At 38.3% G+C, this 13968-nt stretch overlaps 1 protein-coding gene across 1 annotated transcript in view; it reads right to left on the bottom strand.

Moving 5' to 3' along the window:
- Nucleotides 1-13968, bottom strand: part of COL3A1 (collagen type III alpha 1 chain) — a 49805-nt gene that overhangs the window by 25218 nt on the left and 10619 nt on the right. The window contains exons 2-6 of the mRNA XM_082762981.1: nt 8141-8349; nt 5996-6028; nt 5306-5422; nt 2993-3064; nt 90-155 (exon numbers count right to left, since the gene is read on the bottom strand). Of these exons, the coding sequence (XP_082619107.1) occupies nt 90-155; nt 2993-3064; nt 5306-5422; nt 5996-6028; nt 8141-8349 (497 nt within the window). The remainder of the gene's footprint in view (nt 1-89; nt 156-2992; nt 3065-5305; nt 5423-5995; nt 6029-8140; nt 8350-13968) is intronic.

The following is a 13968-nucleotide window of genomic DNA, read 5'->3' on the forward strand; positions in this document are numbered from 1 at the left end:
GCTGGAAATGTACCTAATACTGATTAAAGAGAAAAGGAGAGGCTAATTTAGAAGAGTTGGATGTTTATGAAAAGATTAATTCTACTTACAGGGGGACCTGCATGACCAGGTGGGCCAGGGGGGCCGCTGGGGCCAGGGGGTCCTGGAAAGCCACTCTATATTGTAGATTCAAAAATAGTCATTATATCAGTGTAATATATTTACAAAGCTTAATGCAGCTGCAATATTCACCAACAGATGCAACAGTGACTTACTGAATTAAGGCCATATTTTTGTTGCTTGTCAGAAAAGCAAGCATTTTTGCCAATGAGCCCTTTTCTGAACATTAACAGTGCAAATCCATAAGGCATAAATTATACCTGGACTAACCAAAGGACTCAGAGGATAACACCTCAATATACCCATGGAGTAACAAATCAGCAGCACTGTTCATTATTTAATTGGTAAAAATGAAGTAAAATGAAAAACTAAGGAAATTCTCAATTTGGGAGAAAGTGTTAATATTTCTACTTTTAGTAGCAACAGCCACAAATGCATTTGAGATGCAAACATTTTTAAAAATTAGCACAGTGATTTATTGCAGCTGTATGTGGTTCTTTAAAAATGCTTTTGCTAAATTTAACTCTTTGTGAATTTCATACAGCCAAAAAGATGAAGTATAGGTATTATGTGAGAAACAGTGTGCTGCAGTGCAGCAAATACAAGCTGTACCTTAATATGGCACAGTGTTTGTTTCATGGGATATTGTTATATGGTGTCAGAATAGGTCAGGCATTACAGATGACACACAAAACTTATTTTTGTAATACAAGATTAATATTACAGCTATATATTAAACAGGGTTGCCTTCAGTACATGAATACAACAGGCAGCCCCTCTCTGTTCAGTTACAACCCATTTTGCACAGACCCAGTCTGGATTCAGCATGGATTGGAATCATCAACTCATCAATTGCAATCCATCCATCAGACATACGGCTACAAACAAACGAGATGTCATTCTTTTTCAGGGTGCACACTGGAGGGATAAACTCATTGTTAGGAATGGCATTTGCTCACTGCCAGTGTCTCCAGACTGTGGATAAATGAGCGGCTTTTAGTTAGGGTATGTGCACTGGGGGAAAGGGTCAAAGCCAACATGTGAAGGTTATATGAGAAAGTACACAGAAACGGAGATGTAAAATACAAAATCAGCCTACATGCAGTAGGAAGCCACTGGAAAGACAGGAATGGAGATGTGTGACTGAGGCACACAATGACATTTTTCATTTTATTATACATCCATTTTATTTCAGTTTGGATATTTATTAAAATTAATGGGAAGAATCTATGCAATGTTAACATTAAATGCTGCATAGCTCTAGAGAATTTAGTCACATCTGCCAGTTACTGCTCTGCTACTTACTTTGCAGTCATGTATTGCATGATGCAGTATAAAACAAACAGGTGACAGTATATAGAAAATTCTGGTTGAAAACACTCTAGGATGCTCAATTAAATTATTATTTAATTTAGTTAAGTAATTGACTTGATTTGTTAATTTAATTGTGATCAAAGTACAAGCAGTAAACACCTCAGGGAAAAATGCCAAAAGAGAGAGGAGTAACCATGCTTGTTAACTGAGAGATAACCCTGGTAACAAGCATGGTTCAGCACACCCCATATTAAGACACCAAGTAGCAAAATGTAGATGATGCAACAAGCTGTGGGCAAAAACTGTAAGGAGCTGAAAACAAATAAATGAACAAACAAATACAAAAATAAAGGACTGAATAAGACAAATGGATGAATGACCACATTAGTGAATGAATGAGGTAGAAACGAACAGATGAATATAAAGGTGAGAAAATAACAAACTACAGTTCAGAACAAACAGCTGCCACGATTAAGTAAGATTTATTTCACAAGATGATCTGATGGAACCCTGAAAAACAATACGTTTGCTTGGGAATGCCTGGATATATTGCAATATATGGCACCCAAACCTTGCTATGCAGCACAAGATTAGCAATCACAATTACATTTAAACAAAGCAGCAGCCCATTTCAAATAATAGCAATTCATCACATCCATCACATAGCAGATTGCCTGAATCAAGAAAGACACTTAAAGATATCAGTATGATATCACTGCTGCAGAACGATCCATGTCAACGGTGGTGAATATCTATAAATCCTAGTGCCTAAAAGAAAAGTCATGAGGTACACCTTTACCATTTAATTTATATAGTAAACATAGCTCATGCATAACTCTTTCAGGCCATCCAAGCTTTAGCTCACTAGAAAAATTGTGAAAAACTTAGGCCAGGCATAGCAGGGAGATACAGCATCCTTAGTACACAGTCTGAATAGCTGTGGGTAAAAAAATCATAATAAAAAAAGAAAAAGTGGAAAGCTTTGATGCCTGGGATGAAAAGGAGCTTATAGCAGGGGTTTTCTCACTTGTTATCAGGCAAATTTGAATTGTGGAAATGTGAACAAGTATGGAAAATCACACTGAGTAAGGACAGGATGCTGTTGAAAGAATAAAGATTTGGGACAGTAGAAGGGGTAAAAATGTGGTGGAGGTTGGGGGAAGCTATCAGTAGTAGATACCAAAACAGATAAATGAGGAGGGTATGGAAGGGAGAAAGAAGTAAACTCTTGGGCAGGATGAGAAAATGAATCAGAGAGAGATTAGAAAGATGAAAAGGAAGAAAAAGAGAGAAAAACAAAAACAACAACAACAACAACAACAAAAACCAACAGAAAAAAACACCCCCAAAACAAAGCACCCACAGATAATCTATAGTAACTTTCTAGAATGACGCTGCCAAGCAAACTGCTGTCTTACACCACATTCCACTTGCAGGCAATAATTAAATTAAAACATAATTTGTTAAATTATAATCAGGATACATAGACATCCAAGGCATAATCTACAAGTAAAAAGTTCGTTCTTTAAAAAAAAAAAAAAAAAAAAAAGAGGACAGATAAAAGGCTTTATCATCTTACAATGGGCTGGGGGTAACCTATGCCAACTGAGCCAGCCTTCACATCATAGGAGTCATACTGTGGAGAAAAACTCTGTAAAAGAAATAGAGAAAAAGAGAGAAAAAAAAAAAAAAAAAAAAAAAAAAAGAGAAAAAATGTTTGCTACAAGTCAAATAAGTATTTTCTTACATTTATATGGCAAATTAATAAAAAGAACTCATTTGCATACATTGAGTACTATCATCCATAAGAGAAGCCCAGCCAGTAACTTTTGTGTTCCTGGTTTAAACACTTCTGACAATTTGTCTGGAAACCAATGGAAGTTCAGTCAAAAGCATTTAGAGAAAACATGTCCCGTGGGGCTTTGTGACAGCAGATAGCTTCTCTGACATGCACACTTACATAAAATACTGCTTAAAAAAAGCCCCAACCATTGAATTTTACAATCAGTTTTTCAAGGAGATTCTATGTAATTCTTCTATTTGAAGTTGACTTTATTATGCAGATAATAGGGAACTTAGTTGAACAATATGGCATTAGTGCACATAGGTGGTTGAAGTGCAGATACATGCAGAGTTCTGTCTGATAACCCAAACCACCTTGGATCCAGCTCTTCCACTGGCCAGGCCCAAGAAGGATCCTGTGCTATTGATATCAGCCATCAGGCCAGGATTCAACAGCATTGGAGTTGGAGACTAGTTCAGCCTTTCTTGTATCTGCATCTGCCAAGCCAAAAGTGGTAGTTATCTTGGTATATTATTGTGATGTCCACTGAGGCTGGTTAGCTGACCTACAGCACATCTCCCAGCAGCTCAGTCCTTCCCTGACGATTGCTTTCAGAACTAAATAAAATGAAGACGTCTTTCCTCAGTGTTTTGGCTCACCTGTGAGTGGGAAGAGTATGTGGAAACTATGAACAGATGAACAGTGGCCTGTGTTCAAAAGTAACTGTTTTATCATAATATTTTAACAGTTTTGCATTAAAGCCATTCCATCTCGTAAGGTTGGGCTTGCTCGATTGCTTGGGAGACAACGGGACCACTTTTCTAAGTGCTAACTGTGAATCAACAACCTTAAAAATCAAGCTGCACAGTACCTGCAGTTAAAATTTTCCATGACACAGCATGAACCACTTGGAGAGCAAAAAAGAACACTGCCCCATGCAGAAAAAAATAAGATGAAGAAAATATTTTCCTCAATTATACTACAGTGCTAAGCATAGCTACCAATGCCACGTGTGCCTAAAAATCATGTTCTGTACGTCTGGAAGGTGTCAAAAGTGGGGCTTGGACAGAATTTTAGGCATCTAAAGATGGAATTGCAATATTAAAGTCTCCTCTTTACTAGCCTGCTAACCTTGGTGATGCTGGTGTTGCACAGGGGACTCAGGGGTTTTGACCACCACCCCAATAAGATCTCAGAAGATTTCCTTCTGTGTCTGCCCAGCTCTTCAGGAGAGAATTCAAGATTTGGTGGGCCAAAAATAAAGAGGGAACACAACAAATAGCAACCAAAATGGGACTTCTCTGCAAGCAGGGGACACAAGTTTCAGTCTAGTTGCCTGGGGATGTTCTTTATTAAACATGCAAAATAAAGGAAAGTGAGAGAGATCCTTTGTCATTAAGCTTGAGGGGATACACTTCCTCCAGCACAGTTCTTTCTGGTCTGATTATTTCTGAGTCATATAAGTCTTTCATCAGATCTGGCCCAAAAGTTTTAAAAATAAGATAAGACTGTGATTTAACTGTGCTTCAGCCAAATTTCATGGAAAAACAAATAAACTACAGAGAAACAAAACCTTGACCTATTACTCAGCTGTGTTTTTCAAAGGCACAAATGAGAGACAAATGCCTTTGAAAACAACATATGTGTGAAGGTACAAGGGATAAATACTTTACTGCCTTTGAAACCCTCCCTCCTATGTATTATTTAAAACAAAAACAATCAGGGCAATCCTGTGATTCACATGAAACAGGATGTCTCCTATTTCCAGTTCACCCCAAGCTTTCTTGGTGAAATAATGGCTCTCTAAAGTCAATAAAGTGCTGCTATTGACTGTATTATGCCTAAAATTTCTCCTCAGTGTGGGTGCTTTCCAATTGCAGATTGCTTGCCACAACTGTGTCAATTTACCTTCCTGATGGTTTGTTGAGGACTGGAAAAGGCTGAGACACAGTCAAGCTTCTCTCCCTCCCCATCCACTTTTTAGTCATCTCTGGGAGTTATCACCAACGCAAGAGCCCAGCCTGCTGCTTCACAGCAAGGCTTGTGGGTGTCCACAGGACAGTACTGCTCATGGGCAACGAGTAGAAGCTGAACACAATGATGACTTACACCTCCATTGATGCTGGGACATGACTGGCAGATGCCGGGGGGACCAGGAGCTCCGGGGCTCCCTGGCTGTCCTGGGGTTCCAGGGGTACCACTTCTGCCTGGAGGACCAGGAGGGCCCTGCAAAGATACAAACACGGCAGATACAGACATCAAAGCTTGCCTCGAACATTTCTGTTTGTCGCCAAGTCTGTGGGGTTGTGGTGGTGGGAAGCTTTCTCTATTAACCATAATTAGGGACACACCTGATCATTCAGGAAAGATGCAGACAGTAAGCAAATTTAAATGAGGAAACCTTTATTAGCTGCTGGAGCCTTACTGCATCCAATATTTGATCAAGCACACCAGAAATATTAAACAGGTCAATTCCTGAATATGAAAGTAATACTGCAAGTGGAGACCGTAGATTTTCCTTCTACTGGGAAGAAACAATGACAAAAATAACATGTAATGCAGTTTGGACTAAACTCTCCTCACTGTCTATTTTTCCCCAGTTGAAATCATTAAGAGTTCCGTTGAAGCTAAAAGAGATTACTTCAAAATAACAATACTGCACAGACTTGCTGCAGACAGTGCTGACATCTAGGAAAGCTGGGTATCTCAGCAGCTTGAATGGTATATATCGCACTGTAAGAACTGGCTCTTGATTTTTTTAGTTTTCTTGGGAAAAAAAGAAAAAAAAGCTGCACTTACAGGTTCTCCCTTGGGGCCTTGAGGGACTGGAGGCTAGAAAAAAGGAAAAAACAATTAAATTAAGAAAGAAAATAAAGTCAAACTGAAAACTGAATATATATGAAAAAAATAAACAAGAGGAAAATACATTTAAATACTGAAATATAGTTTTATATAGTTTTATCAAATAAATTAAAATTGTTCTTATTCATTGTTTTTTTTTCTTTTTTTTTTCTTTTTTTTTTTTTTTTTTTTTTTCCAGTCAGTCTTTCATCTGCACATTCATGGTGCATCCATAAAGTGTGTGCATCTACCGGAGGCAAAAATCTGGTGCTAATGAAGTCAGTAGAGCTTTGCCACTTAGTATGATAGGGACAGACGTCCACTGTGAAAGTCTGTAAAGGACGAATTATTTGCATCCTTGCCTACTAAAAAGCACATTAATACATGTGATAATATAGTTAACTTTAATTTTCTTTCAGACCTGATCCCCCAATTAATTTATTTTTTCGATCAGCAACTCATCTATAGGTTACAATCTAGATTCTCAATTGGCATTTTAGATTTTTTTTTTTTTTTTTTTTTTTTAATTGAATTCAGCTGCTAGTGATAGCAAAGGATATTCAGCTGAAACGACCTTGGATTTTTCAAGGTGGTGGTTTCCTGTCCATTACTCAAGGTCAGCAGGACAGCTTCCACTGGGCTGACCAAACTCTCGCAAATTGAAGACTGAAGGAAATAGTCCACATGGCCTATGTTACAAGGTACCACAGAACTGATTAAACAGGGTTTGAACCTGCCTGGGGATTTCAGTCCTGAAATGACAACCCCTTACTCCAGGAACTGAACAGAAAGCAGCTCCAAGACTCAAGGAGAGAGGAAGCTGTGCTTGAATCTCCATCATGCTTGTATAGACCACTCATTTGTGCAGCTACAAACTGTTCAGTGAAGCAGCTCAGGCAATTCTGGAAGCTGTATAAGTGCACTAGAATAATGGAACCAACACTAGGATACACATTTGTATGCAACTTTTCACGTTTAAACAGAAACATTATTTATAAAGCTGTAATCGTACATCTTCTGCCTTCCTCTTCTGTCTACACATCTCTTTTCAGCCTTTTATTTTTCTCTTACACACAGTCTCCCCTCTCTTCCATACACAAACACAAAGATCACTCTATAGGGATCTGTATTTCTTATTCATAATGGAAGTTGGGATATTGAGTTACTGACAGATCATTCATTAGAATTCTTTTAATACAACCCAACCTTTGAAGCAATGAAAATCTCAGGAGTCTGTCCCATTTAAATGCCTGGTTAAGAACTGTCAACGTGCCTGTGGAAATCAATATACTTCAACTTTTTTTTTTTTTTTTTTTTTTTTTTAAGATCTCAGGGATCTTGAACAAGGATGAAATGTTCAGATGACCTTCGAGTATTTCTACAATGCAGATTTCAGTATAGCTAGCTCAAGGACTGAGGCAGTTTAGGTAGATTTGGCATGCACTAACAATATTTTTTTTTCATGAGGTTAAGTTGATGCAACTGCTTTAGCTAATACTACTTACTTTCCTTTACAGTGCAGTAAGTCACACAATAACTCTGCAATAATAAATTTACTATACAAAGATACAGAATTGAGATGATAAGAAATGCAAGCTCACAGCATGCTGTGAAAATTGTGCTAGCAATAGTTTCATGGATTTACCATGAGCATGATGTTGACAAATAAGCTGTTTGCATTATTCTTGTGTTTTGCCATAAAATGAAAAAATGAATAGCTAACCATTGCCCTCTAACCTCTTTGTTTCTATTTCTCTTTGCCTGTCGGCTATGGAAAAGTGGGTTGAAGGACTTCATGCTTTCAGATGCATGGTCCAAAGGGCTAACAAGTATTTTATCAGATCTGGTACCAATCCACTGCTGGAATACAGACATAGTGATATATTCTTAATTTTACCAAAATAAAGATAAAACTCAGTGAAAGTTCAGTATTTTTTATTTGCTTTGGCAAAATGTACCCATTCTAAGTATTTGCCTGGAGACAAAAAGTGACATGCTTTGTATTTAAAAGAAAAGTATTTAAAACCATCTAAGAGAAAATCAGTTGAGATTGGCCTAGCTCAAGAAGAAGGTGACACCTAAGTAACTATATTGAGGACTTACTTTTGTAGGCTGTGGTGTTGTTTGTGGACAAACTGGACAGCACTCTCCAAAGGGGATCTCTGGATTGGGGCAGTCTAACTCCTGGTCGTCACAGATGATGTCATCACAGAGAACAGATCCGGAGTCACACACACAGATTTGGCACGGCTCTGGTTTCCAAACATCCCTGTCAGCATAAACCTGCCCAAGATGGGTACATCCTCCTAGGACTATGGGAAAGAAAGAAAAAAAAAGTTCAGTATTATTACAGATGTATTTTACAAATCAAAGAGGATTAACATGAAAGCTTTCAGATAATCTGTTTTGTTTTCTACTGTAATATAGTTTATCTGTGTACAGTAAAAGGCTAAATGCTTCTCTTCAGACACTGGGAGGATGTTACATTAACTGCAGAGTCTGCTCTGAATCTATGAATAGACATCAATAGAAACCTCCTGGAGTTGATCCAAAGCCCAATTAAATCTGCGATAATCTTCTGTCTAGAGTAATTTCAGTGTCAGACTGAGTGTAATTAGCAATTGAATCCTCTGATGCAGATAAAAAGCAAGTGTGCCAAATCTCTCAAATGAGTGTACCATTGGCACCCAAGTGCCAACATGTGCACTTGCACATGGATGCAGAATAAGTGGTTTGTCCAGCATGAGTTCTTGCTGCTAGCATCTTGCATTAATAGAGAGCATCAAGTGTTTTCAAAATGGTTTTTGAAAGCTGACATATGCAATAGATCTAAAAGAATGTTTGCATTAATTGCCCAAATGGTTTGCCATAAATTTGTCATCTGGACTGCTCAAATGCTGTAAGTCTCTATTTTCAGAAAGTTGTTCATCTGTAATATCCATAGCTATGTGAATTCCTTCCAGCAGCTATTCCACTGATCAAATTTGTTGTAGATAATGAATTTGAGGAGAGTAATGGAAAACAGATTTGAACATTAAACTTTAGGTTTGTGTATTCTTTAAGAAACCAGATCCAGAATTCAGCCATTTAATAAAGTAATATACAAATAACACAACAAAGTTAGATAATCAACTAAGTTCCTTGTAAATTTTGTAGAAATATTAGTCTCAGACTGCAAATATAAGTGAATGCCTTCATTAATGACATAAGATTTTTTTCCCCATGAATAATTCAAAATTTGTTTGCAAACACACAGTGATAGAGAAATAGCTGTGTACCTACACAGCCCTTAAGAGAAAAGTTAATCCTTAAGGAAAAGTTGCCTACTACACATCATTCTTCAAAAAGAAAAACAAAAATATACCAAAACATGTAATTTAGAGTTCTGACATTAAAATTACTGCTGGCTCTGGACTGAAAACTCTGAATACCATCAAATTGTTGTAATGGTCCTAATTATGTAGTACAAGACTGAGTCCAAATCTATACTGCGGCTTATTACTGTTGGTTATGCAGCCCTATTTTCTTTTCTCCCATGTAGTATCTTTCACCTCTGTTAATTCTCTTTTCCACTACCACATTGGCACATTGGCCTAATTTTCTGTTTATATTCTTTCCTTTTCTTTCTGTCTTTTTTGGTCATGTTCTTTCTCTTCTCATGCTTCTTTTCTTTCTTTCCCCCCCCCCCATTTTCTCTGCTCAGGTCTATCTTTCTCATAATACATAACTTTACTTTCCATCTTCCCTTCAACCTCTTGTCTTAGAACTGAACAGTCTACTTACTTTTCTGCCCTGCACTCAACTGAAATGAGTTTTTCAGACCCTGCATCTCCTTGTCACTATTGACCTGACTTTTCCCTCTGTGTCACCCATGAAGTTCATGTCATCATACTCATACTTTAACTGGGCTCAAACAGGAGGACAAAGGGGAAGCCCACCAGGACCTCCTGACTGAGAGATGGTGAAGAATGTCTTATTTCCAGGACATAGGGTCACAGCATCAGGTGCTGCTTCAGAGGACGACATTTAACAGCCACTATATCTGATAAGGAGTGTAATATTTATTTCAGAGTAGGATCCAGACATCCATCATTAGTCTCTCAGGCTAGATTTAGTTTCTAAATAGTTGCTCGGTTTCCCAGCTCTCATCCTGCATAATCACATCAGTGTCTCAGGTAAATAAACTGATTTTCTGCTTGATTAATAGCTGACTGTCTCTCTAAGAAACATTTTCCTCCTCGAAGAAACCAATAATTCACTGTGTTGAAAACAAACAAATAAAAAAACCACCAAACTTGACAAGACAAATTAGAAATGCTTCCCAATAAACAAGAAGGCTGAAAAGTACTTTACAAAACAAGAAAACAAGAGCAGCATTACAAATGAAATCTTTTTTTTTCTTTCTTTTTTTTTTTTTTGTATGTGTGTGTGTGTGATCTAATGACTCATAAAAAAAAAACAAACCAACCAACCAATCAACCTGAATTAGAAGTGCCAGAAGCTGAATAGCTCAGTGTATGAGTGAGTGGCTCACTGTATACAAGAAGACCCAGAAGGCATTATATTGCATGCAGTAGAATAAATTCAAAGCTACTAGGAAGACTAGAGCTTGCTGTCCATAAAAAAGTAGGTAGATGGACGTGCTCCTGAAAGCATGGCTGGGCACGAATCTGCTCTACAGCAATGTACTCAGCATCACCTCAACTTACACACTTTCCACCTCCACAGGGTAAAATGTCCTTCTCATTTACAAACATCATGAGCAAGGGAAGAGACCAGTTTTGTTTAGCTTAGGGCAAAACACAGTTTTGCATAGAATTATTAAATAAAAATGCCATTACTCAGATCTAGAAGAATGTAATCCTGTTATTATGTGTACATGTAATGTACACTTAAATGACTCAAGTACAGGAAAAAAAAAGAAAGAAAGCAGATTTCTGTTCTTACAAGGTTGCCATTCAGTTTTTCTGCAGTAGATGGCATCATTTAACAGGAAGAAAGAAGAAGTAAAGCTTGAAACCATCTGGATGTAATGACATTCATATTTGCTTCTAACTTTCTGGACATTATTAAATGAATTAAGAAATAAGCTAGGAGAGTTGCAATGAAAATCGTTGTGGCCTTTGGCAGAATGAAAGTATTAAACAGATTTCCAAAGGAAACTTGCATCTGGGAAGACTTAGTCCATTCAAGACACCCCCTCTGTGCTCAGATGTAGATCCATGTGTCAGCATGTTATGACATAATGCATTTTGCATTGCTCATAAACATTAAATGTTAGCTCTGAAATGCTTTGGAAAGCTGATTTGTGCTAAAGCACTGGAAGCAACATATAGGAAGCATAAGGCCATAAAAAAGCTGACTTGCCTGCTCCTAGACTTGTGGTAAAACAGTCGCATACTTGCCTTAACCAGCTTTTCTGATGGATTCCTGAACATATATATTAGCCAAGATTTAAAAAATATATTAGAAATGAATAGTGTTGGCCTAAGGCAATGCAAAATCTTATTCTGCTCCTGAAAGCCCTGAATGCAGCAGCTCTGGAAAGCTTTGTTTCTCTGACAATTATTGTGATGGCTTGTTGGGAGCTGTGTCAATCTATGATAAATTTTAAAAGTCATTAATTTTATAGAGTATCTGAAAGCCTGAATAACTTGGCTTTTATGCCTTTTACTGAGCATTCACATTTTAAAATATTTCTGTATTTTGCTGTGAGTGGTATTTCTCTGGGCAAGCCTAAAAAAAGGAGGAGAAAAAAATGGTAACAGTCTTTGTGATATGCTGGTTCTGAGTTATTTACCATTTTATGAGCAGATTATCAGTTGTATATGGAAGCAGGCAACTCAGGCAGAGCTGAAAGGAAAATCATCATTCTGTCTTGAAGGAGAGTGAACATTAAGAGTGGAACATTAAGGAGCCCAGATAGGTAGAGGAGGAAGCAAATACGGTCATTTTAGGCCTGGAGGATGACAGATGTCATACATTACATAAGCATTGACACCGGGAAATCTGTTAGCAAGTGCTATGACCTGAGAAGCTGACCTGCTTTCTACTCGTGTTTGGCTTTGTACCTGTGGAAGTGCTGTGATCATGACTTGACCACATTTATGCGGCAAACAGAAAAAAATCTCCTAACAGTGTCCTCCAAAAACACAGGCTTTTCCACTTTGGACGAAGCAGATGACCAGCTATTGCGTTAGTGGCAAACTCGCAGAGCCCAAATGCCAGCAGAGCTGAGGAGCTTTGGTCTCTATGAATCTGGTGACCACCACCACCACCAGTCAGGCAAAAGTTTTGCATTTATTTACCTTGGATCTAGTCAAGCCTAATGGGCTGAAATGAAGGAGTCCTTACCCTTAAATTTAACTGGATCCAAAGCCTGCTGGAGACAGGGAGGGACTTTTAATTGTACAAAGCTTATGCTTTCTTACACTGACCTGGTTTGGGTTATTTGCTTTACTGTATGACTACTTCAGAAAGTATCTTTGCATTTCTTCTAGGCTAAATGCATCTATTTATTGTATATTCCAGCAAGACTTTATATGTTATTCATCAAGAGGCCAATTTACAAGGACAAAGTTCATTTTCAGTGGAAATGCCCTGTTCTTCCCTATGCTGAAGAAGCCCGAGGAATCCATCCCAGCTCCTGAAGCAACCCTGCTTTCCATCTACTGAGCAGAAAATTAATGCCAGTGTCTACCTCAAAGCAAGTGGTTTGGCCTTGCTGTCTGGTATTAAGGTGGTGTTTATAACAAAATCAAACATGCTCATTCCATGGTGTGATCACTAATGGAAACAAATGGACTCTCCTCATCAACTAATCGGCTTGCTGAGCCAGACAGGCCTGCTCTGCCCATGTGGACTCCAGCAAGGTAAGTGCTGAGTACTCGAAAAGCTTGAAGTAGTTCAGGCAGAAATATAAGAAAAACAGTAGGTTAATTACATGTTTTTTAAACTGCTGAGCCTGCAGACATTTTCTCATCTGGAATTGTCCTAAAACAGCTGGTGAATTTTGTACTGCCTGTGTGGGTGAATGGAAGCGTCAGGGATGAAACCTCCATTGACAAAACACCAACTGCAGCCTGTGAAAAATCAGAGAGGTGTCGTCTTAAAAATTCTTTACTTCTCCATTGCCTGCAGGAGAAAGAGCTGTTACTGGGTGCAATAGGATGGGAGTGCAACTGAATGGTTCCCAGATTTCCAAAGTTTCACAGCAGATAAGAATTTTAAACTGAAAGCAAAGCTTCTAGGGATGATCATCTGCCAAAAAAGCTGGCATTTGGACAGTGCCACTACTCCACTCCCAGCCCTTTTCCTCTTTATTCAGCTGCAGAGCAAGGAAGAGAAAGCAGCATAAAATAATGCTGGTAAACCATAATGCTGTACTTTTACGTCAGAGGTGTTGGAGAAAGGAAACTCTCTCTGTTTCACTGGCGATGTATAGAGAAGGCTGGATTCTCAAGCAAAGGTCCATTATGCCATGTAGCCAGACTGTCCCTGCTCTGAGACCCACCCAGTCTGTCACATAACAAAACAGGGGAAAAACAAACAAACAAACAGGCCTGCACATGTACAAAAAAGTATTTGTGTTTTAAGCAAATCACTGCTTGTGTCCGTCATTCTTTGTAAGCTCCAAATGCTGCAACCTTTCTGTGGCATTTAGAAATTAGTGAAACACTTGGCAAACAATATCCTTATGGGCATAATATGTGACCAAGTAAAACTCAAAATGCCTTTATTTTCCTCACAGGTTATAGCTCTTTCCTAATATTTCAGAGTTTGATTGATGTTAAGGGCTCCAACTTTTCTCCCGTATCTTCTGAAGGCTGCTGCTCTTCTTGAAGGTGATGTGATCTGAAGGGACTGGGACCGTCACAGTGCCCTGTGTTCAACATTTATGTTTCTCTATTCGGTCTCACGTGGTGACATCC

The sequence above is a fragment of the Aythya marila genome, assembly GCF_965140915.1.
Source record: "Aythya marila genome assembly, chromosome: 6".
NCBI lineage: Eukaryota > Metazoa > Chordata > Aves > Anseriformes > Anatidae > Aythya > Aythya marila.